The sequence below is a fragment of the Aspergillus flavus genome, chromosome 2 (assembly GCF_009017415.1).
Source record: "Aspergillus flavus chromosome 2, complete sequence".
NCBI classification, from domain to species: Eukaryota; Fungi; Ascomycota; class Eurotiomycetes; order Eurotiales; family Aspergillaceae; genus Aspergillus; species Aspergillus flavus.
Genome location: NC_092409.1, coordinates 158,652 through 185,265, shown reverse-complemented (window position 1 = coordinate 185,265; position 26,614 = coordinate 158,652). Strand labels below are relative to the sequence as shown.

General features: G+C 47.3%; 15 protein-coding genes and 1 non-coding gene across 16 annotated transcripts; 9 read left to right on the top strand and 7 right to left on the bottom strand.

Annotated features, from left to right (window-relative positions):
• Positions 1–539: 539 nt before the first annotated feature.
• Positions 540–2,867, bottom strand: F9C07_2276684 (cytochrome P450 monooxygenase). The gene is made up of 4 exons (XM_041289225.2): positions 2,022–2,867; positions 1,938–1,972; positions 1,163–1,855; positions 540–1,108 (listed from the first exon to the last, which is right to left on the bottom strand). The coding sequence occupies exons 1-4, from the start codon at positions 2,404–2,406 to the stop codon at positions 617–619; spliced, it is 1,605 nt and encodes a 534-aa protein (XP_041141908.2). The 5' UTR covers positions 2,407–2,867; the 3' UTR covers positions 540–616.
• Positions 2,868–2,883: 16 nt separating this feature from the next.
• Positions 2,884–4,550, top strand: F9C07_1177537 (Zn(II)2Cys6 transcription factor). The gene is made up of 3 exons (XM_071507682.1): positions 2,884–3,043; positions 3,187–4,367; positions 4,472–4,550. Exons 1-2 carry the CDS (start codon positions 2,975–2,977, stop codon positions 4,318–4,320), a joined length of 1,203 nt encoding a protein of 400 aa, XP_071363444.1. The 5' UTR covers positions 2,884–2,974; the 3' UTR covers positions 4,321–4,367; positions 4,472–4,550.
• A 580-nt stretch (positions 4,551–5,130) lies between these two features.
• On the bottom strand, positions 5,131–6,819 carry F9C07_2217051 (uncharacterized protein; the record flags this gene model as incomplete). The annotated part of the gene is made up of 7 exons (XM_071509681.1): positions 5,131–5,490; positions 5,550–5,652; positions 5,705–5,835; positions 5,905–6,196; positions 6,328–6,493; positions 6,563–6,739; positions 6,804–6,819. 7 exons carry the CDS (start codon positions 6,817–6,819, stop codon positions 5,131–5,133), a joined length of 1,245 nt encoding a protein of 414 aa, XP_071363443.1.
• A 369-nt stretch (positions 6,820–7,188) lies between these two features.
• Positions 7,189–8,204, bottom strand: F9C07_9440 (putative short-chain dehydrogenase; the record flags this gene model as incomplete). Its single annotated transcript, XM_041289224.1, has 4 exons — positions 7,189–7,264; positions 7,328–7,658; positions 7,738–8,060; positions 8,116–8,204. 4 exons carry the CDS (start codon positions 8,202–8,204, stop codon positions 7,189–7,191), a joined length of 819 nt encoding a protein of 272 aa, XP_041141906.1.
• Positions 8,205–8,887: 683 nt separating this feature from the next.
• F9C07_9439 (phytanoyl-CoA dioxygenase family protein) lies at positions 8,888–9,949 on the bottom strand (the record flags this gene model as incomplete). Its single annotated transcript, XM_041289223.1, has 3 exons — positions 8,888–9,239; positions 9,299–9,674; positions 9,739–9,949. The coding sequence occupies 3 exons, from the start codon at positions 9,947–9,949 to the stop codon at positions 8,888–8,890; spliced, it is 939 nt and encodes a 312-aa protein (XP_041141905.1).
• A 735-nt stretch (positions 9,950–10,684) lies between these two features.
• Positions 10,685–12,476, top strand: F9C07_2197502 (galacturan 1,4-alpha-galacturonidase C; the record flags this gene model as incomplete). The annotated part of the gene is made up of 6 exons (XM_071509406.1): positions 10,685–11,231; positions 11,308–11,493; positions 11,565–11,620; positions 11,755–11,978; positions 12,058–12,146; positions 12,235–12,476. The coding sequence occupies 6 exons, from the start codon at positions 10,685–10,687 to the stop codon at positions 12,474–12,476; spliced, it is 1,344 nt and encodes a 447-aa protein (XP_071363442.1).
• A 297-nt stretch (positions 12,477–12,773) lies between these two features.
• Positions 12,774–14,324, top strand: F9C07_2224840 (kinase-like domain-containing protein; the record flags this gene model as incomplete). The annotated part of the gene is made up of 5 exons (XM_071509757.1): positions 12,774–13,144; positions 13,192–13,511; positions 13,564–13,856; positions 13,912–14,071; positions 14,140–14,324. 5 exons carry the CDS (start codon positions 12,774–12,776, stop codon positions 14,322–14,324), a joined length of 1,329 nt encoding a protein of 442 aa, XP_071363441.1.
• Positions 14,325–14,545: 221 nt separating this feature from the next.
• F9C07_9436 (uncharacterized protein) lies at positions 14,546–15,128 on the top strand (the record flags this gene model as incomplete). Its single annotated transcript, XM_071511905.1, has 4 exons — positions 14,546–14,580; positions 14,850–14,930; positions 14,956–15,029; positions 15,085–15,128. 4 exons carry the CDS (start codon positions 14,546–14,548, stop codon positions 15,126–15,128), a joined length of 234 nt encoding a protein of 77 aa, XP_071363440.1.
• Positions 15,129–15,212: 84 nt separating this feature from the next.
• F9C07_2276676 (fungal-specific transcription factor) lies at positions 15,213–19,228 on the top strand. Its single transcript, XM_041289240.2, has 4 exons — positions 15,213–15,373; positions 15,427–15,735; positions 15,789–17,757; positions 17,811–19,228. Exons 1-4 carry the CDS (start codon positions 15,308–15,310, stop codon positions 17,951–17,953), a joined length of 2,487 nt encoding a protein of 828 aa, XP_041141903.1. The 5' UTR covers positions 15,213–15,307; the 3' UTR covers positions 17,954–19,228.
• F9C07_9434 (deoxyribose-phosphate aldolase) lies at positions 18,224–19,009 on the bottom strand (the record flags this gene model as incomplete). Its single annotated transcript, XM_041284521.1, has 1 exon — positions 18,224–19,009. One exon carries the CDS (start codon positions 19,007–19,009, stop codon positions 18,224–18,226), a length of 786 nt encoding a protein of 261 aa, XP_041141902.1.
• A 68-nt stretch (positions 19,229–19,296) lies between the features above and the next one.
• On the bottom strand, positions 19,297–20,565 carry F9C07_2276675 (putative UDP/ADP-sugar pyrophosphatase). The gene is made up of 4 exons (XM_071510189.1): positions 20,405–20,565; positions 20,258–20,350; positions 19,950–20,190; positions 19,297–19,872 (listed from the first exon to the last, which is right to left on the bottom strand). Exons 1-4 carry the CDS (start codon positions 20,480–20,482, stop codon positions 19,634–19,636), a joined length of 651 nt encoding a protein of 216 aa, XP_071363439.1. The 5' UTR covers positions 20,483–20,565; the 3' UTR covers positions 19,297–19,633.
• F9C07_2276674 (uncharacterized protein) lies at positions 20,566–21,682 on the bottom strand. The gene is made up of 3 exons (XM_041289248.2): positions 21,190–21,682; positions 21,059–21,139; positions 20,566–20,998 (listed from the first exon to the last, which is right to left on the bottom strand). Exons 1-3 carry the CDS (start codon positions 21,455–21,457, stop codon positions 20,778–20,780), a joined length of 570 nt encoding a protein of 189 aa, XP_041141900.1. The 5' UTR covers positions 21,458–21,682; the 3' UTR covers positions 20,566–20,777.
• Positions 21,683–21,755: 73 nt separating this feature from the next.
• F9C07_9431 (uncharacterized protein) lies at positions 21,756–22,434 on the top strand (the record flags this gene model as incomplete). The annotated part of the gene is made up of 3 exons (XM_041289239.1): positions 21,756–22,032; positions 22,093–22,197; positions 22,274–22,434. 3 exons carry the CDS (start codon positions 21,756–21,758, stop codon positions 22,432–22,434), a joined length of 543 nt encoding a protein of 180 aa, XP_041141899.1.
• Positions 22,435–22,789: 355 nt separating this feature from the next.
• Positions 22,790–23,584, top strand: F9C07_9430 (putative short-chain dehydrogenases/reductase; the record flags this gene model as incomplete). The annotated part of the gene is made up of 1 exon (XM_041284527.1): positions 22,790–23,584. One exon carries the CDS (start codon positions 22,790–22,792, stop codon positions 23,582–23,584), a length of 795 nt encoding a protein of 264 aa, XP_041141898.1.
• A 766-nt stretch (positions 23,585–24,350) lies between these two features.
• On the top strand, positions 24,351–24,424 carry F9C07_t33. The gene has a single exon. It is a non-coding gene; the product is annotated as a tRNA-Ile (tRNA).
• A 660-nt stretch (positions 24,425–25,084) lies between these two features.
• Positions 25,085–25,850, top strand: F9C07_9429 (putative fatty acid repression mutant protein; the record flags this gene model as incomplete). The annotated part of the gene is made up of 4 exons (XM_041289238.1): positions 25,085–25,372; positions 25,432–25,510; positions 25,562–25,597; positions 25,648–25,850. 4 exons carry the CDS (start codon positions 25,085–25,087, stop codon positions 25,848–25,850), a joined length of 606 nt encoding a protein of 201 aa, XP_041141897.1.
• Positions 25,851–26,614: the final 764 nt, after the last annotated feature.

Below are 26,614 nucleotides of genomic sequence, written 5' to 3'. Positions count from 1 at the left end.
TCGCATTCGTATCGTTAACCATAACAGGCTATAATGACCCACCGGCTCGAAATAGTTTGAGATTTCAGCCACTCAGAGCATAGAAGTAGTAAAGTAGCCTTCGAGACCCACTACTCTGGCTCTATGAAAAAGATTGGGCTGGGGATGGAATTGTTGACTATCGCACAGTCGTTAGAGAGGCTTAGCATCGCTTGAATGTTCACCTCGTCGCTTTATTCTTGGACAAAGTTATAGGACCTTTGGGATACTATCTTCTATATCGATTCTTCCGTTCTAAATTAAATCAATTTGGAACTTTCCCGAAGACGTCAATAAATTTCATAGATAATAGGTATTTCGCAAGGCGTTGTGAGCCAGTATACTCTACGACACCTCGCCAAAGTTAAGACAAGACCAGTCTCGATACTTCCCCTTTGCTTACAAGGGTACGTTGGGTGTACTTGTTTTTAGAAAAATATGTCACCAATCATGCACATTATATTTCAAATATCATCGCGTTGATGGCATAACTGCCAGAGGCAGATCGTACGTAATTGAAGTTGATAGTCGCAAAGCAGGTGTATGGATGAAGAAGCAGTCTATATTAACAATCCATTATATATACATATATTTATAGCTATCGCCCCACCCATCGAAGACCTACTGACTCGGCATCTGGCATCTGCAACGTAAGGCCCACCTTACTATTCTGTATCAAGGAAAGGGCATGAGATCTTGCCTGGTCCATAGTTTGGTCACGAGAAGGCACTAGTTCCACACGGTGGCTTTTAAAGAAGCAGATAAGAACTGCAAAGACCTCGATCTGCGAGAACCTCTGCCCCGGACACAACCGCGGCCCGTCTCCCCAGGCGAATAGGTACTTGAGCAATTCATTTGAAACCTTCTGCAGAGATGAATCGCACGGCTGTAATATCCACCGATCGGGTCTCCAGGCCAGAGGGTCTGGACCCCATTGCTTGGGATCAGTATGCAAGGCTATGGTATTGACATTTACAGGTGTATCCTTAGGGATTATGACCTCTTGCTCAGGTAGCACTAGGGTCTGAGCCTGGGGATCTGTCTGTCGCACTAGAGTTGGCACGGGGCCGTAGAGCCTAAGAGTCTCGTACTATACGTACCATTAGCAAAGTAAACGAACTTTATCAGAAGGGGGGAAACTTACCAGGATTGCTCGCAGTCGCTGTGTTTGTGGCAGAATCTGGCTATAGGACGGAACCTCTTCTCCATCAGCTCGATTGTGTGACAATTGGTCGATCTCTTCTAGCGCCCAGTCCTGCCAGGCTGGGAATATCGCCATGAGATGAATGATATAGATCAAGGCATTCGCAGTGGTCTCGTGGCCGGCGAACATGAATAAAAAGAGATTTCCCGTAACTTCATCGCTCGATAGCCCACGATGATCTGTTGGAGCAAGGATCGAAGAGAGGAGGTCTGCATGCGCCGACAGTTTTGGTCGTATCGTTCGGGCTTCCACAAACTCGGTCAGTAACTCCCCCAAGGCTTTATGGCTCCTCTTGAGTTTCTTTATTCCCTCAAATCCTCGGCCTAGAGCCATTGGGTTCGATATCCCCTTTAATACCACATCCAGATGCCATTGACAGGCAGCAACATCACCTGCTAATATCCTAGTATCGTCTTTATCATCTCCATCAATATTAAGACAGGCTTTAAAAAGCACAGCTAGGCTTAGTGCCATCATATCGGACCGTGTACTGTAGACAGGCTTGGTGTTGTTCCATTTCGTTATCACTTTTGTCGCATTTCTCGTCGATTCGGCCCAAACTGCCTCGTGTAGTTTTTCATTGAATGCACGCGCGGTCAATTTCCGGTGACGCTGCCAGTCGGCCCCTTCTACCTGAACCCTGTCAGTCCGCTATGCTCCGACATCGTTGTAGACGCTAGAACGAAAAGAGAGGATATTATCGCGAATCCTATACCGTTGCTAGGTTTTTGCCAAAGACATTCATTTTTTCTTGATTCTCTTAGTAACTAACCTGCGTTCCTTTCGGGAAAGATCATACCTAGGAGACTACTTGGTTTTGGAAAGTCTCTCCACCGTGAAAGCACTTGCTTTGCGGCATCCACATCTGCCACGTACAGCTCACATGTCGCCGGCGTGACCAAGATGAATAGTTTTCCATACTCGGCATGGACTGCGAACTTCTCCTGGAAGCGCGAGTTTCTCTGGATGAGTCTCACAAACGCTAATCGAGTGATCCAAGTTGGTAAAATATCACGGTCCAGGATATATCTCAATGACTGTAATGCGGCACCGCTAGTTGAAATAGGACTTATGACAATCGGCACATGCAGCGCCTTTGCCTGTTTCCAGTTGCGATACCATGGCCAACCTACATAGATGCACCAGATAGCAACAACCAAGATGAGTGCTGACGCAAAAGACATATGGTGCAAAGATGAGTGACACTCGATGTCAGGACTATTGGAAAATGGCAAAAAACTCGATGCCAGCGCGCAAAAAGGAAGAGGACTGACACGAGCGGATGTTGAAGATCTTATCAAAGTCGACTCGAGCCGCGGTGGAACATATATATGAGCTTAGCCTTGGCTAGTTCAGGGACCTGGCCATGCACAGACCGGAATCCGCCACAATTTGGAGTCATGGTGCTTGTTTGGAGACAAATTTATGTTGCACTGCTGCGACCTAACCACTACCGACTGCTTTGTTGCCCTGGCTAAGAGATGACGGGCCACTTTGCGTCGCTGGATGGATCCGGTGGGTCTTGTAGTCGTACTCGTATCCATGACTTAATGGAGTGCGAACTTCCGTCGGATGTGGCGCATTGAAGGCGGCAGAATGTCTACCAAATAACGCAGGCGGTGGGAACGCGGAACCTTGTGTGTGGCGTTTTCTCGAAGCACCAGAAACTTTGAGGCAAATGACTTCACCAGTAATCAAGGCTGTCTATCATTGGGATAATGAGTTGCTCGTACCTTTGTAGGTGTCCACGAAATGCCCATTCGTCGACCCCACCGGAAATCCAGACATGGCTGCAAGGCCTGTAAACGACGAAGAGTGAAGGTAAGCCACTATCCTTCCATCCGGTTGGTGCTTGGCACGATGTAGATAGACAGAAAGCATTAGGTCTTCACCTTCAGGGATTCCAATGGCCGTGCTCACCATTGAACATTTGAAGGTCTCGTCTCCTAACCTGTGTATTTAAGTGCGATGAAGTACGGCCGACCTGTTCTAATTGCAAACAACGGCAAGAAGACTGTGACTATGGCACAGACACCCCTTATATCTGGGCTACTGAGGAAAATACTCATCGGCGACGAGCGCGAAGCCGGGTAAAAACATCTTCTAATAGTCAGGATACAGCGCTACCATCAGCAGATACCTCCTTCGACCTGTTGGATAGGTTTGGAACAAATGGCCCAACGGCGAGCCCTAGTCCGGGTTTGGAGATGAATCAGCTGAGGCTCATAGTCCAGTGGCAAACAGATACTTACCGATTCTTCTCACGGAATGAGGAAACAAAGCATATATGGGGGGTGCTACTTGTTGAGGAAGCATTGAAGACGCCTTTCTTGATGCACGGCATCTTAGCTGTGTCCGCGTTGCACATCTCTTTATCTGAAGTTGAACCACAGAAGTCCTTCTGGTTAGGTTTGGCCACAGCACACAAAAGCGAAGCACTTCCTCAATTTCTGGAAAATCTACACAGTGTCAATGCAGCGAACGCCAAGGCAATGCTGGGCCTCTCCGGCCTGGTAGTTGCATTTGCCTTCGGCTCTGCGTTAACTGGGGTTTCTGACGCCGACCAGCCCTGCTTAGATACTTTGCATAACGTCTTTGTCCTTTGTCGCGGTGTACAACAGATTATCAACGTGGCTTCTACTTTACGACACAGTAATTTTGCTCCTCTCTTCGATCCCACTCCACCGCAGGTTACTTACCCCGACCGTGCCAAAGAATCCCTCGATCGCCTCGAACAGCTTAATGCTGCGTGTGGAACGGACGGGGAACACGATACTGCTGCATATGCGCGTGCCATTCGTGAGCTAAGAGGACTGTCTGTTCACACGTTTGCCCAGCCGACGTCCATGATGCTGGCCGCCGGGTGGGCTATCAGGGCGACTCCCGAGTATCTCCAATACGTCCAGCGACATGAGCCTTTCGCGTTAGTCATTCATGCTCATTACTGTACCTTCTTGCATATAGCACGAGATAATTGCTTCCTTCAAGTCTGGGGAAGCTGCGTGCTTAGGGAGATTTATCATCTACTGGATTCCACGTGGAGACTTCATATCACTTGGCCTATCAGTGAGGTCTTTGGAGAGAACGTGGCTCCGTGAGGTTTCTGTATCCGTTATTATCTTTTCCTTCACGGAATTTACATTCAGTCAGTGCGTCTTCCTCATAATAAAGCGCATGTATAATTATTTTATCACTCGTCCTACAAAATCAGGTGATTCTACCGCCAGGAGCTGATGGAAACCATACTAGCCAGGTCACTAGTTTTCATCAATGATACATTTTGGCAGCCATTGAAGTGCAGAACAAAGCGCGTATTTGAAGCTCAACCAACAGCATATTAAAACAGTGGAAGTATAGAACGATGTACTTAGTATTCTTTTCAGATTTCTTGGATATATCCCATAATATTTGGTTTATATTGCATAGCTCGCTGGTCGTGACTCGTGCGAGGTATTAGCAGCTGAATGATTGGCGGTTGCTACCTACGGATGCCGAATACAGGTTGTTTCTGGCTTCAACCAGAGCATAAAATAACAATATCCGACCCGAAGCTGTCCTCTATGTCCTTTCAGAGAAGCTCGAGAACGGCTTAAATACCAAGGCTGTGTAAAGCTAGTATCGTAGCAATCTGTTGTCTAGTTATGATGGCGGAGGGTCTGACCTGCATAGATTAGCAGGTAGAGTTTTGAACTGTTATCATCAAACAATCAAATAGTCGTACTAGCGGACTAGATCCCTTGAACAGGTCTTCGTAGAGTTAGCGCGTGTAGTATCAAAAGGGGAATCAGCTTACAAATTCCATCCACGGAATATTCCCTGGTCTGTCTGCCTGTCGGTGCCGTTCGTCCCAAACTCTGTTGAGCAGTTCTTTCATAGCCGGGTGAGGGAAACCAGTTGACCTTTTGATCTCACGCATACAGAACTCGATATATCGTTTTTTGGTGAGGTATAGATGTTTCTGTAGCAGCTATGAACAGAGGGAACAATAACCTTTTGAAAAACGCTGAGTCGGTCGAAATTTCCGCTGAGGCATCAAGGATTGAACGAACGGACGACTGGATTCGTTCATCCTCACAAGGGATAGCCCATGTATCTGGGAATCGCAGTACCCTGATAATATAGACATGGCGGTAGGCTTCTGCGGGCTGTATCCACTCCGGATCTCCACTCGGAAAGGCGATACTCTGAGGGTCCCAGACGCGAAAGAATTGTTCCGCACCGTCCAGTAGGTCCTGAAAGGAATCACCGGACATCGTTCCGTCCATATACTGCTTCCTGCCGTGATAACACATCCTATCTCGTAAGGCAGTTCCACTGGACACCCCACTAGAGTCTCCAGGTTGAAGTGGTCGGCTTCTAAGCTGCACCTGCGGACGTTGTCACTGTAGGCTAACTTTTCCGCGCCGCTGAATGCTCGGAGTACGTCTAGCCTTTCTGATGGTTAAAGTAGGTTGGGTACGATCGATGGGTGGCGAGACTTACCAACCTAGGGCTGTTAGAAGAAATGTTGTTCGTGGCGATGTAATAACCTTGGGCTGCCGGGCGAGCTTTCCGCATGTATAACCAGCCCCGGTAAGATGTACTCCATGAGACGACACCCCAGTCTCACAGATCTGTTGTCACCATCAGTCTCCAAACATTCCTCTGCGTTTTAGATATTGTGAGTAGGAACCAATGCTTACATTATACAGAACTAGTAGAGCCACAACCGCCAGCAATACGTCCTGTTCATCATCTGTGAGGCCGTATATCTCTTCTTTCATCAAGAGCGAGCTGAGGGACTGTACTGCGGATAGTTGATGCTCTATCGTTCTGGCGACGCTTCTATTTTCAGTCTCCTTCCTACTGGATGAGACTATGTGACACATAGTGAGGCCCAGCACAGCATGTAAAATTCCAATGTCCTGGTATACAAGGGGAAGGATATAGCCTCGAAATGGATTGTGCAGATCGTCGGTTTCAATTATCAGTGCCCTTCATAAAGTCTTATCAACTGGGTCCAATTAGAATAAGAAACGCATTTTTTGGTTAAAGTCTTCGAAACTCACAGTAACTGAGGAGATTTTCAGTCTCAGACAAGTGTTAAAATCTCATGAAGCAAGGACAAGGTTCTAGTGGGACCTATCACATTGTTGCTTGCTGTAGTCGCATTTGAAGCATTATCTGGCTTCCGCTGTGACAGGTTCGACCGACGTGTTCTTTTCTTTTGATTGTAAGTATTTCCAGACTGTCCGTTAATGGTTGTCGTGAAGTTTGACCGCGTCTCTTGGCCTAGGCTTTCATCGTCAGTATTGACAGTATACTATGCATAGAGTATCATACTACTTGGAGATTACTCACTAGATGAGAGCATAGGATTATTCTGTTCATGGCCTTTTGAATTAAGTTGATCTTGGAAGAAAAGAAACCGCGGGGGATAGCCTTCGCAGTGGAGACCTTTCACCCGACATCTGTTGCAGACCGGGCGAGCGCGGTCACATTTGCGGCACTTCTTCCGGCAGGTACCGCAGGCAGGATCTAATCGGGTGATCAATAGGTTTAGCAGATACCAAGTCAGTTAATGCAGTCAAATCTCACTTACTAGTCCGTGATATCATGGCGAGAAACTGCAAGAATGCTGGGTGACGAAGGCTTCGCGTGAACGTCGGTGCAAGCTAAGTGGAGAAAGCAGCGATCAACGCAATAAATACTCTTCCAGCCCACGTGAGGATCAGGCTACTAATCCTTGTGGAGAAGAAGCTCTACGATTATAACTTGGCTCAGCTCCGAAAACTGAAGACAGGTGTGCTCTACGGTTGATAACATTAAATGGACCTCTAGAACAACTTCGGTTTCCCTTTTTTGCTTGTCTTGTTCTTATTGTTATTCTCAGACTATCTGAGATTCTATCATCATTTTTCTTTGGTATTCGTAGCGGTGGATACTATCTGCCTGAACTATATGCGCCACGTTACTATTGCCATGGCCTAGAAGAGCAGCAGTCCGCCCGTTCCACTAAGGACACTCCCAGTTACCCAGCGCGATTCTTCGGAGCAAAGAAAGCTATTTAACATGTCAGCCTCAGATGTCGGTGTAATAAAAAAAGAAATAGTGGCAATTCCTTACCTCACCAGAGGTACAATGTCTTCGACCTCTCCCATTCGTGCCTCAGCCGGTGTACTTTCGATCATCGGTTGCAATGCTTGCTTGAATTCCGGAGAACTGTTATGAAACTGATCTGTGGCAATTGGGCCTGGACTCACGCAATTGACGGTAATTCCATGAGATTGACCAAGCTCAGTAGCCCAAACCCTCGCGAACGCTTCTACACCAGCCTTGTTGGCCGCATACACTGTGGTTTCGGCAACACCCATACGAGCAGCAGCAGATGTAATGAGCACTATTCTTCCGCCTCGAGGCATGTGAGGCACGGCGGCTTGGGTAAGGAACACCGGAGCTGTGCGATGGCGAGGCCATCCAAGAGCCCAATCATCAGCCTTGTCGTTTTAAGCCTTCTCATGGCCTGCTGCACATACCTTTCAAATTCACATTCACTAGCGTTTCGAAAAATTCCTCGGAAATATCTTTTAGATAGCAGTCATCTCCATTACCCGCATTATGAACTAGTATGTCGATAGTTTTGTTCGGGCTCACTTCCACAGCTGCGTCGATGAGCGTCTGTCGATCTGTCGCGGAGGTGATATCGGCCTGTACTAGAACCCCCTTACCCCCTGACCCTGTCCCTTCAATCGCGCGAGACACTGAGACTGCTGAGGGAAGCGATTTCTCACTAGTATATGTTATAATGACTGCAGCACCTCTGCGGCCAAGCTCGAGTGCAATACCTGCACCGATGCCCCTGCGGCTGATTAGCCATATTATATCTCCAAACCTCGAGCAAATAATCAACATACCGGGATGAGCCCGTTACAATGGCTGTTTTACCGATCAGATTTGAGGACAGGCTCGGTAACTGCCGACTGCTCTGACCGTTGGTTGACATGTTATTGACGTCAATAGGTGAGAAGAAAATGAAATGTTCACAGTTACAGGTCTTTCAAAGAAGGGGGATACCAAGGTAAAACTATAGAATGATGTTGGGGAATATAACTGCAGCGAAGTAAGCGTCTTTTATTTTTGGAGAACTATGATGCGGAGGTAAGAGGAGATGCCAATCCCCTTTTGGTTAACTGGTTGGGCGCATTACCGCATGGGGTAAGCAACCCAACTCAGTTTTAGTGGAGAAGTTACATGTTTAAGGCTTGGAATTGGAGCATTCTCGTTGTTCGTTCCTTTGATCCAGTCACCCTCAAGATGCGAAACACGCATAGCCGTATGCTTCCGCGCTCTGAGAGACGTCCTTTGATCAACGCACTGCCAAGAGATCGTCGCTGTGGTAAAACAATTTAGGCAAGGAGGATCCAGAAGACCTTCACATTGTCCCAGGTATTCGTAATCGAAACTCCTAAAACTGCTGACCTAGTTTCAGTAGACTAGAATCTAGACGCGGTTCCGATATCTGCATGTTGGAAAGTTCAAAATACCCGAAATAGAGAATGAATGATAATCACAAGCTCGATATAGATGTTCATTTCATAATGTGCTACCAGTTTACCATACAAAAAAATGTCGCATCTGCAGAGACTCAACACGAGGTTGAGATCTCTTAACTTAACAGCATGCCATTTAAAAATCGGTGGGTCTGGCGTCCTTCAAGAGTTCAGGTCGAAGATGGTATATCGGATCCATCTGCTCATAGTAGCCACAGGCGGGATCACTCATGTAATATCCCATGTACTCTTGAATATCACGGTCGTAAGTCCGCGCCACGTCCTGCGGCACGGCTAAGAATTGGTTCTCCTCCTGTCGCAGAAATCCACGCGTGATGAAAGTAGCGAAAGCCAGGCGATACTCGTCTTCGGTGACATTTGAACCTCCGCCGTGAAAGGCAGACGCCAACATAATGAAGCCATCGCCCTTCTCCATGTCGGCGAAAATACATTGATCAACGCGAGGTGGAGTAGTGCGATCAGTGCCCCTGTTTACTTGTCAGATGAACCGTGTCTAGCACGGTGGGGACGTCTCTTTGGAAGTTACCAAAGGTGGCTCCGGGGAATGAACTGGGTACCCCCGTTCTCCTTGGTAATTCTGCAACCAGCCACAAACAGTCCAACGGCCGACTCGCGATCCATGTCACGAGCATCATCCCATTTGTCGATCTCGGTATGATAGCGATGAGCGATATAGTCATCGCGGTGCAATGGCTGCGCCTTACCACCGGGACCAATTCTCATTGCTGTGCAGGAATGCACATAGGGCTTTGATACGGACTCTTTCTTTTCATCCCCCCACCAAAACCAGCTCCGCGTTGTCAGAAAATGCTCACAGACCTTGCGGAAAAGGGGGTTCATCAATTGCGTCTTAGTGTAAGTAGGGCTCCGTGCAATTAGTGAGGGAGCCCGTTGAGTTTGCGCTTACACATGATATTAGCCCCAAGCAATGTATGTGTATGCCGAGGTATCCCATTTCATGCTTACCTGGGAAGAATGTGCCGTCCCATTCCACGTCGTTATCCAGGCGATCCTTTACCTCGTTGAATGCCTTATGGACATCTTCTTCCGGGATTAAATTCTTCACAAATACCCCGCCATCACGCTTGAGAAGGTACAGAATTTCCTCCAGCGGGGTATCCTTGGACACCTTCTGGACTTCGTCGCTGTACTTGGATGTATCAAAGGAGTCGGACATGTTCGATAATATGCAATTGGATTTATAACTTAGTACTACCTATACGAACGGTAACATGTATTACTCTGGTCCATGGAAGCGATAGATAGGTATCTTATATCTTGGAGAAGAATCAGTTTCGTCACAAGATGGCTTCGTATATGTTGCTTGTCCCTTGTCTTTTGACATGCGAGGCAATTGCTTCCGGGGGCCCGTGTGGGGAAGCCGAGAAGTTGGAAATATTACCAAAAAGAGTAACTTATCCAGCCAGGTGGAAGGTGGTTGGGGCGCACGGGTCCTTAAAGAGCCCTGATAACGACCACGAGTTGGAGCGTCGGATCCATTCCCGATCTTTGTTGGTGCTCGCTAATACTATAGTCCCTGAACTTTACCCCAACCTCCAGAAACCACTGGTTGACGAAGGGGCTAGAGTGTGTTTTGGGGCGTGTTCGGGTTCAAGATCTAGGACCCCTCCCCGACCCCCGGGTTTAGCTAAGAATCGATTGCGGGGAAAGCCGGGAAGAGTGAATATGAGATCATCAAGATCGGGGCCTGAAAGCGCTTGAGGGGAATAAGCCTGCCGATCCAAGTCAGTGAGCTCGGGGTGATTTACCCCGGGTTTTCCACCATTCAGAATCCACTTTTAGAGAGGGCTAAATCTTTATTGATTTTAAAACACCATGGATCCAAATCTTGCCTTCAACCTCACCCAAAATTTGCTCTCTGGGAATCCAAAATCCGGGTTGTTACATCAGGATGATTTTCTCCGACTGGGTGATGCAGCTCAGCGCTGCGGCCTTGTTTCTGGCGCTTCCTAAGTCCGTCGCGAGCACAAGCGATCTCTCGGTGCCTCCATGGGCCGGAAGTCCAGTGGCACCTAAGAACACCGGCAAAACCTGTACCGTGATACCTGTAGGAGACAAGCAAGATGACGTCCCACAGATCTTGGCTGCGTTCAAAGAATGCAACCATGGTGGCCGGATCGTCTTCCCCGAAGGCCATACGTATTGGATTGCACAGAAGCTCAACCCAGTCGTCACGGATGTCACAGTGGACTGGAAAGGCAGATGGCTCTTCTCCGATGATATAGGAAAGTGGCGTAATAACACCTATTGGATCGAATTCCAGAACCACTGGACCGCCTTTGCTCTCAGTGGGCAGCGAATCCATATCAATGGGCATGGCACTGGTGGAATCGATGGCTCGGGGAATTCGTGGTACAATGTGGAGAAGACTTTCACACAACCTGGCCGACCGATGGCCTTCACTCCATGGAACGTGACTGACCTACATGTTGAGCACTGTAGGTGGCCCAAGGGAGTCCTTTCTCTGTACCGAGGAACAACCTATGATAATTTCTAACCATTCTGGATGCGCAGTTTCGATCATAGATTCTCCGCTGTGGGCACTCTTCATCATAAACGGGACGAATTCAAAGTTCGACGACATTGTCGTTAACTCGACCGCCGTCAATGCCCCCTGGGGCACGAATTGGGTTCAGAACACCGATGGGTTTGACACTATGGATTCGCGCAATATCTCCCTGACCAACTTTATATACCAAGGCAAGTGCATTTTGAGGCCATAATCAGGGCTTGGCGAAGCCAATAGTAGAACTCACTAACCGTTCTTCTAGGTGGTGATGATGCCATTGCCATTAAGCCCCGATCGTATGGGATTTATATGCAGAACGTGAGTCGCTACCCTCATTGCAGGATCATAATGGATGAGTTGGGGGGGGGGGGGGAAGAAAAGAAAAAAAAAAAAAAAAAAAAAAAAAAAGAAAAGGGAGACACAGTTTCTGACATCAATTAAACGGGCTTTAGGTTACCATTCATGGTGGCAACGGGCCGGCTATTGGTAGTCTTGGCCAGTATCTCGAGGACAGTTCGGTAAAGGACATCATCATGCGCGATGTGCACATCCTGTCCTACAATGAGGACATGAAGAATGCTGCGTATGTAAAAACATGGGTGGGTGAGCTTGTACCGCAAGATCCCTCCAAGAATGGATGGTACGAGAGCGGTGGGAAGCCACGAGGAGGAGGATGGTAAGAACCCCCTTATTGTTGTCTCCTGGGCCGCAACCCGCATAGTTATTCCTCTAACCGTGTATTTTCTTTCTCCCAGTGGAAACGTCACTAATATTCGCTTCGAAAACTTTCATGTTGAGGGATCCTCGGCTGGTGCCAGCATCAACCAAAATAGTGGCGATAATGGTATGTGGCTTGATGTTTCTCTTTTCGCTCACCTGAAATAAACGATCATTTTTGCCAATATGCTAACTCTTCCTGCTGGGACTACTAGGCTCTTATGCAGGCACATCCAAGATGTTGGTTTCTGACGTGACTTTTGTGAACTTCACTGGCTATATCAGTAACTCAAAGAGCGGTTCAGTTTCCTGCTCAAAACGCTACCCATGCTATAACATCGCCTTCGAGGACTTTTCCCTCGCGCATGGCTCGAATGGAACCGCGACCAATGCGACTGGTAGCTGCTCCTACATTAAACCCGGTGGCGTTATAGGACTAAATGGATGTGGTAATTAGGATCTATCGGGTTTTTAAAGGTTTGGCCTGGTTACTGATAGCCGTTCTCAGATATAGAGCAATTCAATGGAAGGTGACTATATTTCTATTTTGCAATTAGCCCTTAGACCCCTCCCTAGCAAAGAAAGGGAGGTTCATAGATAGTACACATTGTGGTACATGGGTTAATTGAGCAATAGATACACTGCTTCGATATTAGCCAATGACACCTAAGCACCTGATAAAAGTGGGGATCGCGGTATGGGCGCTCACTCAGCCTAACCACGACATGCATCATTCTCAAACTGCAAACTAACAATGTCTTGTCCGCAGAGATGGCAAAATCTCATCACTCTAACACTCAGAAAGTCGATTCGCCTGTCGAAAACGCACTTTCAAGGCTTGATGCCGTTTTTTGAATCTCAGTCTTATCGGAACTACCAGAGTTTTCGTCCTTTGCAAGGGAGATCGAAGCAGATGAGCAGCATATCACAACCACGCGTGTTTTCAAATCACGCGTCTAGAGAGCTAGATTCTTCTGGAAATGTTGAAGAGGAAACGCTACCTCACTATATTGCGGAGAGGTACTATCCAGTGCGCATCGGAGAGATATTTCAGTCTCGTTACCAGGTCCTTACGAAGCTTGGGTATGGATCAGCCTCAACTATATGGCTCTGTCGCGATCTTTGGTAGGTTTTCAATGCCTATTTATACACTGTGCTACTAATTTGAATAGGGAACATCGTTACTTAGTGCTGAAAGTCCATGTCAGGAGCAAGAGGAAACTACCAGAAATTGCTGTTGTTGAACATCTCCGAGTAAACAAGGATGACCACCCTGGGCAGAGATTCGTCCGACTCATCAGCGATTCATTTGAAGTAATTGGACCTCATGGCACTCATACTTGCCTCCTCTACCCCCCTGCGGGCCTTGACATGAGCGACTGCATGCAGTGTCTTCCCGGGGAAACACTGACTGTTCCACTTCTCAGAGCCATGGTCCGAAATATTCTTCTTGCTCTAGATTATCTCCATCAAGCAAACATCATCCATACAGGTACGTTCAGAGATCTCCTTTTTCATGTTACTCAAGGCAAACAGAATTATAGATATCCATCCGAATAACATCTTGGCGGGAGTGGAGGATGAATCTGTTCTAACTATTTTGGAGCGGGATGAGCTGTCTTCGCCATCCCCTCGGAAACAAGATGGAGACCGCATCATCTATCTCTCTCGTCCTATGTTTCTGACCGACGGAGAACCGCTGCTCTCAGATTTAGGAGAAGCGCGCTTGGGCCAGAGCCACAAGGGAACCATTATGCCTTCGTTATACAGGGCACCGGAAGTAATACTTGGCCTTGACTGGAACAACAAAGTCGATATATGGGGCTTTGGTCAAACCGTGATTCAACCTATCCCTGCAATCAGACGTTTCGCTAATTTTTTTTTTAAATCAGATATGGACGATATTCCAAGGTTCACACGTATTTCGGAGCGAGAACATGGGGGAGCTTGACAAGATGCAACGATTTGCGGAAATGACATCTTGCCTTGGGTCCCCTCCCCAAGAATTCCGTAACCGAAGCCCGGAATGTGCAGATTACTGGGACGAAAATGGTAGGTGCCTGCATGATCGTCTTCCATTTAAGGCTTATAATGCCTAGTGCCGAGCTTATGTACTACAGGAAACTGGAGAGGCTCTGTTTCCATCCATGGCCAGTCGCTCGAGCTTCGTGAGAAGCAGCTCGACGGGGAAGAAAAGGAGCAATTCTTACGTTTAATGCGGAAAATGTTGGCTTGGCCGCCGGAAGAACGACCCTCGGCGGAGGAGTTGCTTTACGATGAGTGGATAAGGGGAAACGATTATTAATATTTCCTAACCCGGATTTTGAATACTAAAGATGTTGAATTTTCACTCAAGGGGATTTAGTAACTTAAGACAACTTTACACATTATTACAAAAGCCTACGCTATGTCAGCCACCATAACATTACATGCAACATATTGGATAGGCAAACCGCTACGAGCCGAACTGGCAGTGATCTCCCTTTGGGGCCAATTATTCCCGTCTCTATGCAATCAAACCAAAGTATGATCCAGATCACGTTCGCTGGTGCCATCATTGTGTGGGTAGCGAGGCATGGGTCCAACAAGCCAACGGCTCCTTGTGTAGAGCTTTCTGATTCTCATCCAATGCCATACCGAGGTGAAGGCTCGCACGTTAGAAAATGATTCTCGCATATCCAGTGAAGTAGGTTGGTCCTAGAAGCAGGGCAATTAAGGCTTCACATATTGTACTACTTTCCATTTGATTCTCAGTCTTAAATCTATTTCGAAAGAAACCTTTACCTGGTTAATAATTATCAATTGCGGGTGTTATTATAGTCTCTTATAGGAAGTTAGTGCGCTTTATTTATTCTATTACTCCAAGTCTCTTTCCTATTGTTGTTGTTTATATTGGTCTAGATGTTGGCTTGTGTGTCGATATTTTTATTTTTCAGGTGCAATTGTGTCAACGCCATTACTACTACTGGTGATATGGACTCAGTATTACCTCCCAAAATACTCTCTCAGAGTATATTATCAAACATCAATATCCAATAAGATGTATAATTAACGGTCTCCAATAGCAACTATCAGCGATGAATTAAGGCATCCATATTACGGCGCCTAATATATCTGGCATTAAAGAGGATCAATATATTCTTCCGGTTCCGGGCGTTTTAATGCAGCACATATTTGGTTTGTCTATCACGTCGAAATGTGCACTCTCAGCACCAATTTGGTTCAATATCTAAGCTAAAACTCCATAACTCTTCCCTATGCGAAGCAAGCACATATTGATCGATTACCATGGCTGGTAGTTCCAAAAAGAAGGTCTCGAGTGCTTGTCAAAGATGTCGACGCCAGAAACTAAAGGTAAGCCTCCCCCTGATAACAGTCGATTTGCGTTGAGTGACGCGCTAGTATAGTGTGATACAACCCGCCCATGCACGTTGTGTAGAAGGGCGGCCGTTGACTGCCAACCGGTGACTCCTGCCCGGTGGAGGGTTTATCAACAAGATCAACCCCCGGAATCGGAGCCGGCTACCAAACGGATCTGTATGGTTGAACCTGTGGAGTTTATATCACCAGCGCGTAGTGATTTCCATCCTCGGTCTCTTACGGTTTGTCCAAGTACTGTGGGCCGGGAAGACACACGGGAGACAGTTGATCAACGGCCAGTGTCGGGCAACCATCAAACCTGGAATTCTAGCTCCACGATGGCCCTAGTGGATGGGGTATTCCCGCAATCGCTCTTGTTGGGCTGTGATGGTGGCTGACCCTTCCATAGGCATTCCATCTTCACAACGCACCTGCTCCTGGTTCGGCCGCAACAAATGCTATTCCTGGAGCCGGGCTCGGTGACCTTGTGTCCGACGCGTCAGGGGAAGAAACTCCGACGAGGAATCCCAATAATGGCCGTGCCTCACCAGCAACAAGCCGCCTGCCTCCAATGATCAGATCCTTGGCCTATTCCTCCCAATCAGCTGTAGCAGAGCTGGTATCCCTTTTACCTGACTACCAAGCAGCAGCTCTGCTCGTAGATACCTATTTTGACCGAGTGCACTGGTTCATGCTCATTTTTCACCAAGATGACTTCCGGCGACGATGGCCGAAACTTTACAGACTACCAATCTCGCGGACCTCGAATTCTTCCCAAAATTTAGGATTCATTAGCACGTTTCTAATGGTCATCGCTATTGGTCTTCAGTACATCGGGGACCATCGGCGGCAGCTCTTGGCCACGTATGGCATTGACCCAGATAAACTCAAAGAACGAATTTTCTCTGTCGTGAGAACACGGCTACTGGACATAGTTTCTGTCGGCTCCCTAGAGGTCGTAGAGATGTGTGTGTTGCTCGGAACCTACTACTTGTACCACGGTGCACCTCGACTGGCATGGCCGGTATGCGGCTGTGGGCTGCGCATCGCTCAGGCCCTTGGCCTTCATCGCAAAAGGTCCTCGAGCCCCCAACAGTCATCATCGAAGAGTACTGCTGCGCGAAAGCAAAATGAAGCGAAAAAGCGAGGGTGGTGGGCCATCTATGAAATTGAAACATTTTGTTCGATGGCATACGGTTACCCTCTGAGTATCAAAGACTCTGACTGCGATGTTGAGCCGCTGGACCCGACATTCAACTCGCTGGTTGGACAATCACCATCTTCCTTTGAAGAGCCACTCACGAGTGAGGCGACTCTGCTGTCATATAAATATTTTATGTCGAAATTATCTGTTATTACCAAGGATGCATTATCTGAATTGTATAACGTCCGTCTTGATTCCCCTGAAGGCTCACGGTTACATCATTCAACCTTGGACCCGCTCCACGTTATCAACAAGGTACGCACAATTGATACGAAGCTACGACATTGGCTTGCAGAGGTTCCCTCCAGACTACGCTGGGACAATATGGCTGCAGCAGATGTTAGCTACTCGTCACCACAAGCAGTGGATCGGGATATTGGTGCATCGGGGCCTGTTTTCGAGAATCATATTTATCAGCTTCAGGCACTAACCCTCAAACTTGCTTACGAAAATGCTAAGATCCTGGTTCATCGTCCGTTGCTATCATATAAGGTCGTTTCCCAGTCATCTAACTCCGAACCCAGGGACTACACAGAGTCAACTCCAAACACCATGAGCCCTTTTCGGTCTTCACTGCAGACTTGCCGAGCTGCAGCTATGAGCATGGCCGAAATTGCTTCGAGTCCAATTGTTGATCTCATATCGGAAACCTATGCCGCGGCCTTCGTCAGTATCCACACGTTCACGGCGGGTGTAACTCTAGGGATCCTCAGCAGTATCGACCCCCTGGGGCCACAATCTCGCGATACAAAGATTGGGATGCATCGTCTCATGGGTATTCAGGAGAAGCTCAAGGATCGCTCAGTCCTTGCTGCACAGGGTCTCGAGATTCTTCAGCGCCTAGCGAGGCTCGTGATGGAGAAGGAACTGAGTGTGATGCTTGATGTGTCCAAGCCTATAGAGCTGTCGGAGCCCAGAGAGACCGAAGATAACAATTCAGCCAGTGGATGGATCGAGCATCCTCAACCTATAGAAAAAATCGACTCTCCATCAGATTCTCCGGTTTCTGCAGCAGATATTCAGCCATCTGGCGACACAGCGTGCCCCGTTCCTCTCCAACAATCGGAGATTCCAACAGCTGATTCTACGTACCCGTTCAACATGGCTAACGAGAACGCCCTGCAATACATGGAAGATCCAGCTTTATCCGAGGCCATCTATGATTTTGATCAAGGTATGAAAACAAAGGTTTTTCTTGACTGCTGCCACTAATGCTTCGTTCAATAGCCCTGTCTATGTACGCCCCTCGACTATCAGTGGATCCCGAAGAGTCATATAATGCATCTCTTATCCGTCCCCCTACTGATGAAGGCTTCCCAATGTTGGAGCAAACATGGATCTGGGGTTTGGAGAATAATCCACCTTTATGACCACCTCAATATCTAACCGGATAGTTCAACAAATTCACATTACCTTGAGTACCTTAAATTAACAAAACATTATTTGGCAACGAAACCCCTTAAGTGGCTATAGTATCCGCTCAGATTATCTCGAAACAGGACATCATTGGGCTTAGTATCTACATGGCTTAGGGCCAGTCTGGCGTGAAAAAGCCTGGAATCTTGATTCGTCTGATTCGTGTTATTTTTAACATACAAGAAAGCTCAAGCGGTTATTCACATTTATCAATGGACAGGAACTCAATACGCGCCTGTGCTATCCTCGGCCATTGGCTTGAAGAAAACTTCCACCAGCTCGTTGCCAATTCCACGCTTTTTCGCTTCCTCCAAAATTGCCACGGTCGCTGTGGCGCCAATTCGAGTCACACCCAAGCTCATGACATGCAGTAAATCGTCCAATGTTCTCACACCCCCAGCTGCCTTAATCTGGACATCCTTCCCCGATTTCTCCCTCATGAGCTTGAGATCCTTGACCGTCGCTCCACGATAGTTGTATGATCCATCCTTCTGCTTGACAAAGCCATACCCGGTGGAGGTCTTAACGAAGGCGACTTTCAATTCCGTGCAGATCTCACACAGTCTAGTGATATGCTGAGATTGGAGATAATCATTTTCAAAGATAACCTTGAGAATGGCACCATTAGCCACAACCGCTTCGTTGATCTGACGGATCTCTTCCTTCACATAGTCCCAATCGCCGCCAAGGACTTTTCCCACGTTGACGACCATGTCAATCTCGTTGCCACCTGCCTTGGCTGCTGCTGTCGCCTCGATCACTTTGATTTCCGTTGTGCTGTTGCCATGGGGGAACCCGATCACCGGACAAACGAGGACGTCGCTGCCGGCGAGCTCTTTCTTGGCGAGTGGGATGAGGTATGGCTTCACGCAGGCGGTTGCAACGTTGCTCGCACGGGCGATTTGCAGACCAGCAACAATGTCTTCGTCGGTCATGGTCGGGTGCAGGAGGGAGTGGTCGATCATTTTTGCGAGTTGGTGGAGGGTCACGGTGATCGTGTTGGAAGACATCTTGAGAGATTATCCAATGGTTGTTATCCCGTAGTAGTAAATAAACTATAGAATTATAATCTGAAACTGATAAACTATCTATTCATGCGGCTGCTAATTGACCTTCTTATATTGCATGGATGGATAGGGCTCCACCAGAGACTTTTTGTCCTTCATCCGGAAGGGTTACTGTTTTCGGTAATTCATTCCACCGGAATAAATTGCCCGGAGGAAATGCCGTTCGTTCGATTTGCAGCACAAAAGTGCCACCCAAGTGGAAAAAATAAAATAAAATAAAATAAAATACATGAAGTATGCTTTAAAATTGCATCGGTTCTTGGGTTTATTTCTCATTCGAATTTTACGCCTCGCACAGTCGTGAGCCTATGATTATCACGAAATCTGCAAGGTTTCATTACGTGTGGGCTATGGGTAAAGTACATCCAGAGGGCAGTAGTCTTCCAGTTAACCTATAGCTGTGAATGGGATACTATGCCGCTCAGAGCTAGATTATGGGACAAGTAAAACATTCAATGTATGCACAATTGATCTCAATTCGGTCAATTTCCCAGGCAACGCCAGTTCTGCTCGACGCAAAGTGAAGCTTCTACATCTACCCTGAGAATGCGAGGTTTCTTTGACTACTCATAAGTTCCATTTCCTGGCCAGCTCAAGACCCTCCGCGAGTGCAACAACCCGAGTCTCGATGGCGAAGCCCTCTTTCTCGAGCCTCTTGATATCTAAAAAGAGTGACTTCATAGGGAGCGTGAAGACCTCGATAAACTCTTCCTCCTCTAACTCTGGGCTTGGGTTCTGATTCTCCGGCAAAGACAGGTCCACATTCACATAAGCGAGTTTGAAGTTGTTATTGCAGAACCCGGGAGCTATCAGGGCGTCAGTTCTTCTGCGGCCTAGTTACAGATTACATAGTGAGGGGAGATACGCCAGGTGAAGTACTCACAATTGAACAGAGTTCTGCTTATTCTTTCCACCTCACCCACAAAACCAGTTTCCTCCTTGAGCTCCCGCACCGCGCATTGCTCTGCGGTCTCTCCGGGGTCAATTAGGCCTCCGGGGATCTCAATGACCACCTTGTCCAGAGCAGGTCGGTACTGTTTTAATAAGACCAGTTCCGGACCCGTTGGCTTGTTCAAAGTGGCCACGATACTGACTCCGTCGAAGTCACTGTCCGCCGGTCGAGTCTGTGCGACTGAATCAGCTACTTCGCTCCATCAAAGCTTTGAACACATGGCAAAGGAGGAACTTTACCTGCATCTCGGCAGATTCCCAGGTTCTCTGCACCCCATTAGGATCGCGATAGATTGTCTTGACTAATCTCTTCCATTCGGCTTCTTTGGTGTCCTATGCCTGATCGTTAGATGGCACTCTCCTCATTAGTCAGGATGTAATACGTACCAAGGTGCGTCGTGAGAGAATCACGGGTTTTTGGTATTCAAAGTCCGGCATTTTGCTTGATGCTGCCAATGCTGTCATGCAGAATGCTATTTTTGTTGGATTTGCGATGACCCCGCGAGCGCCGTGGGAAAAAAAGTGGGGCCGTGGGGAGGACTTGTTGCTGGTTTACTCAATTAATTTACTGACACTGTGCTAGATATTGAATTTTTGTATACAGCTGAATTTTTTTCTCTCTCCATTAGATAGTCATATACATACTAGGCTATGGCGTCTAGAGCATGTAGTGCATTTTTAATATACAACCAGTATTCCTCAGACCATGCTGAGTGATCACCAGTGCATAGTCTTGCTGTACAACCACGCCACAGATATATTACTCTTTCTGTTTCACTTCACCCTGCTTTTTGTCTTCTGTGTCTGCCTTCTGCTTCTCCATACGCCGGTCTATAGAAGCCACCAGAAACGCGAGAACAGTCAAGAAGCTTACAATACCACCGAGGAACAGTCGAGGAAATTGCCATTGACTGTACGGGTCCTGAATTCCACAGAACACCATCGGTGGCCCGAATGCTGCGCCGGCGTAGCGCAAGGAGGCTATACAGTCAGCCGATGCCGGGCTTCGATGTTTGCATTGAGAAGATATATTGAGCTTACCAGCACTCGTAGAAGATGAATTTGTCCGTGTTGCTCTAACGAGAAAGAACGCGGAGAACACTAGGGAGAATATGAACAGCCCTGAGCTGATATTAATATCCTCACTCTCAGTGACAGCCATCAATACATACACGAATTAAACACCCCGGCGGTGGAGTTGTACCACTGTTCCCTAATATCCTCTTGAACTGTTCGATATAGAAAATGCCCCATGTCTTTTCCAAAAACCCGTTCGAAGGTCCCAGTGGATGCATGGCGCAGGTCGTTTGGTCGACCTAATTGCCAGCGACTAGCTACTTCTTTGGCAAAGTCTGCAGTTGTGTCATGCTTGAAGAGGAGAATGTCAGAGATGTAGTCTCTAACCGCATTGGGCCCAGCAGAGGCTGGAGGAAATGTCATCGTCGCTGTGACTTGTCTGATTATCGTGAAAAATGAACACGCGTGTTGAAAGAGATTGGGGCTAAAATCCCAGGTACGTAACAAAAACCCAGTGCCTGAGTGCCATCAGGCCACCAGGCAACAACAACGATCACCAGGCACCGACACATGTGACGGCATGGTATCCATGACGTCATCGACATATATAATCCTCTTTTCAACTCCCCCACTGTGTTCTCAACCTATACCCAGACAAGTCCTCAATTACTCCTCTAGATTATCAATTGACCTTAAAACTTCAAGAGCTAGTTCATACAGCATGCCTCAATCATTCGCTACCTTTCGCAATCGCCGCAGCGACGAATTGGCTCGCCTAGCCGATGAACACCTTCAGCAGGACTTGCGACAGGAAGACCGCGATACTTTGAAGTCGGCTGCTTCAAAAGTCTCCTTTTGGACTGGGATTGGTTCCGCAGTAGGAATTGGTATGGGTCTCTATGTCGCCTTCAGACTGCGCAGCTCGCGCAAGGCTTTCTTCGATGTTTTTCGGGCGCAGGAGAGACCTACACAAGTGGTCTTCGCCGATGGTCGGACAGGTATGTGATCATGTAGCTATGTTGATATTCATACAAATAGACTAATAAGGATGCGAACAGAATCTATCCCGGATATTACCCCCTTGCTGAAGCCAACCACGCTTGGTGATTTCGCAACATATTTCTTTGCTTCTGCTGGTGGACTCTTTTTGGGTGGAGAGCTAGGTAAGACCTAACCACAACCTTTAGGATGACTGTGGTGCAACATATATTCACAGGGTGCTAACTAAACTCGTTGTAGGCTTCTTGGGAGGAGCAGCTAGTGGCAGTCGCACCATCACTGCCGACCCGGAGCAGAAGAAGAGGATTGAGACCGCTTTCCGGCGATTCCGGGCCGATGTACTGCGCAAAGAAGCCGACGCATTGGATCGCGGAGTGAGCGTTGAGGATAAGATGTTTTGATATCGGTGTTTGATGTGGTGGTAATGGTGTTGCATGGTTCGGCGTATACCTAATCTGTCTATCTGGAAGTGCTTAGCACTTTGTATGGTATCGTATAAAAACGTCCATGGCGTAATGCCAGAATTCTCCAATTTTTCCAGATTTCCCAATTATAATGGCATGAAAAGTGCGTCATTGGAATGGGTAGACCCACTCAAGCGCACAGCTCCGAGTCAACCGGAAGAATTTCGGGCTGTTTCCGAGAGAGCCCACTTCCGAGCGCATAACAAATCTTAACGTTATATCGCACATAGCCCTCTCTCTATCATTTATTTGATCCGTAATATCGAGTGTTTGCTGTCATAACTCTACCACCATGTCTGATCTACCATTTTCCTGCGCTCTCGTCACCGGCGGAGGGGGTGGCCTAGGCAAGGCCATTGCCGCATACCTCCTAAGCAAAGGCAAAAAGGTCATCATCGCCGGCCGTACGGAGAGTACACTACGAGAGTCAGCTAAAGAGATCGGAGCAACTGACTATTTCACCCTGGATACGGGCGTGGTCTCACAAATCCCATCCTTCATCACGACCGTCACGGCAAAATACCCCGACCTCGACTGCCTAATCAACAACGCCGGCGTCCAGCGCCCACTAGAGGTCCTCAAAGACGACCCAACCGACTTCCTAGCAAAAGCAGACCAAGAAATCGATATTAACATCCGTGGACCAATGCACCTTACCCTCGGTCTTCTGGAACATTTCAAAACCAAACCGAACGGGGCTACGATTATGAATGTTTCTTCTATTCTAGGCTTTGTGCCCTTTTCCGTTATCAATCCTGTATATAATGGGACCAAGGCATGGCTGCATTTCTGGAGCATGACGCTTCGTACGCAACTTGCGCGTGGGGGGTATGAGCGAATCAAGGTCATTGAGATTGCGCCGCCTTCGGTGGGAACGGACTTGCATCGGGATCGGGAGGATCCGGATGATAATAAGAAGCATAAGAATCCTAATGCACTTTCTGTGGAGGAGTTTATGGAGTTCTTCACCTCTGCTTTGGAACGCGGGGATAGTATGATTGCTCCTGGGATGAGTCAGGATGTTGTGGATAAGTGGTATGCGGAATTTGGGTCGATGTATGATACGTTGACGAGGGAGAAGAAATAATCAGAATAAGAGTCTTCTGCGGGACTAGGCACAATCTTTGATACTAGACTAGGCGCATCGCCTACATCGCTAGACACATATAGTAATCAAGGCTCCAACTGGTTGTCAGAATCAACAATCAATCAATCCTCCATCTGCAAGTATGGGCGACCCCGGTTACGAATGGAGGTGGTTGTAGGTGCTAATAACTTTTCTATAAAGGACGGAGAGCGGTCATTTCAATTGAAGCAGGTGTCAATCAAAACAATGAAGCTGTCACAGAGAGAGTTTGTATATAATATTAGACTTAATCGCAGCTTATACAACTTTCAGGTTTTGTATTCTACTTTAGCTTGTTTGTAAAGCTCCTTGGTGCTCGATTAGGTTACCTTGAGGAAGATGTATCCCTACTTTAATATATATATTTTACCTTTGCTTGTTCTTCTTTTAAGATTAGTAGAGACCGAATTCCATGCTTTGGGTCGAGTGGGCTTCTCGGACTGAAGACGCCAATGGGCATTCATGGCGATGATTATATATAAATGGTGAACATACACAAACACCACCTTATGGAGCACTAACAACACAGCCCTATTGAATTGGGAATAAAGGAAGGAAGGGAACTAAAGGAACTAAAAAAAAGATAGAGATTGATTCAATGAACATAGAGCTTTACACTTCTGCTCAGGAAATACGCCGAAAAAAAAAAAACGTAGATAACATTGGGAAGCTGCTCATAAGCATAAAGGTTGATAATATTAATTATCGAACCCGTTCTTCAACAATTGGTCCCATAACTCAGTTGGTTAGAGTGCTGAGCTAATAACTCAGAAGTCGAGAGTTCGAGCCTCCCTGGGACCACTTCTTTTTGTTTTTGCTTGGTTGGCTTCCTTTGCCGAGGCAATTGTCCCCATTACTCTGAATTCGGTATTGATAACTTTTGTGCTCTCTCTGTTTATGCCATTTTAGATGTTAAATTTACCTACTACCCTAATTAAGATTATCTCCTGTTCTCCTATATGCCAAAACCCCAACCGGAGAATGACGACCATAGCCCTCATTAGCCGCCCTACACATTTGTGCAGTCCAATTGTCTCATGCTGATCTTGATATTTAACCTTTACGTATGGGGAATAGACCACTTCTTGTCCCGCGTCAAATTGCCTGGCGGAGCTGATCCTTGCCTTTTTGCAACGATACGGGCGCAATCAGAGTGCCATCAGGATTTAGGGCTTACCTCCTGCTATCTCCGTACATCCTGAACCTACACCTCATTCACTCTACCGTAAGATGAAGAAAAAATAGTGTTGCACTAAAATAGCTTGGTTCAATGAGAACGTCTGATACGCGCATTTCCATGAGGCCTGCTCAGCCCCCCAATCCGGCCCCCATTCCTACAATCTTGAGTGATGCGCATCACGACTATTTCTCCCTCAAGCACCCCTGCCATGTCCCTGTCATTATTTTGCACAATCTACCTTTCTCACAGTGTCCCTAAGTCAATATCTCTTAGTGTACAAAATGACCAAGAGCATCAGCGACAGCTTCAAAGACCGTCGGACCATCTATGCCCTGACGAACGAATCGACTATCTCCGATGATCGACTAGAGGAATTGCTTACCGACGTTGTCCTGCACACTCCAAGTCCCTTCAACAGTCAGACATCGCGGCTGGTCGTGCTCCTGAAGGATGAGCACCAGAAACTGTGGGATATAGCATATGAAGTTGCCAGCTCAACCGTTCCCCTAGAAGTGTTTGACAAAGTCTACAAGCCACGGATCGCCATGTTTCGTGCGGGATATGGGACTGTGAGTATTACCTCTATTCTAGCGGAATAAATTGTAGGATGTCAACTCACTTTCAACAGGTGCTGTTCTACGAGGATCCTGCACCCATCCGGCCTCTAGAAGAAAAGTGGCCTATGCTGAAAGACAAGTTTCCCCAGTGTATGTCTTTACACTCATTCTTGAACGCTCCTGTGAACTAATCTTTCCTAGGGTCTGAACATGCCAATGCCATGCACCAATATGCCCGTGAGTTAAAGTCTAACAAGGCCTTGAGTACATTGCTGATCAATTCTTAGTTTGGACGCTTCTGGAAGCAGAAGGGCTCGGATGTAGTCTCCAGCATTATAACCCAATGTTTGATGATCGCATCGCCGAGCAATGGAAGGTTCCTGCGGATTGGAGTCTCAAGGCGCAGTTGGTCTTCGGAAAGCCGATCGGTGGCCCTCGCGAAAAGACTTCTGATCCTGTGAACCAGAGGCTGTTTGTGCATGGGAAGTAAAGATACATGACTTGATTGGGTTGCGTTCTAGAGCTACAATATTGCCATCGTGGGTAGCTTGGTTAAAGTTGAATAATATCTCTCCATGTAAGTGTCTGCTCCCATAAGAGATCAAATCTCTAGCTTTCTGTTCCAACGACAGAATTGTCGGTCAGACGTAAAATGTATGTAGTTTGATGTACAGTCGGATTGAAGCGGAATCCATCCGGGCCTCCGGTGCCAAGCGACGATCAACGGGGCAATGCGTAGGACCTACAGGGGAGAAGGCCAATGGCATGAAGAACAAATACGTCGATCGTTCCCTTAATGTGGGCATTTTGTTTCGAATCCTATGCGCATAGCCTGACGGCTGCCTATAAGTTTCCTCCGTTCTGCCCTCTTCACTTGAAGCGCTCTCCTACGCACTCCAGCTGGATGTATCACGCGACCGATCATAACCCTCATTAACCCCAATGTATCGTCATTTTTGGCCACTGCAAATCACCATCATAAAGAACAGTCTATATTATCATACCCAGGAGACGAACTAAGAGTAATGTCATATTAGCGTATTTTCCGACCGTGCCATATGAGAATTCAAGCTTCCTCGCGGGTGTCACGAATAATGTCAGGTTGACCTCATATAGGTAATAGATGACGCCTGCTGCAATGTTCTGCTTGACTATGCTAGACTGCCCAAGGACGACATCAATTGCTTATAATATGTTCGGCTTTATCGTTTTCGATGCGTTGCCACCATGCTTACTGAGCCGAGTACAAGCGAG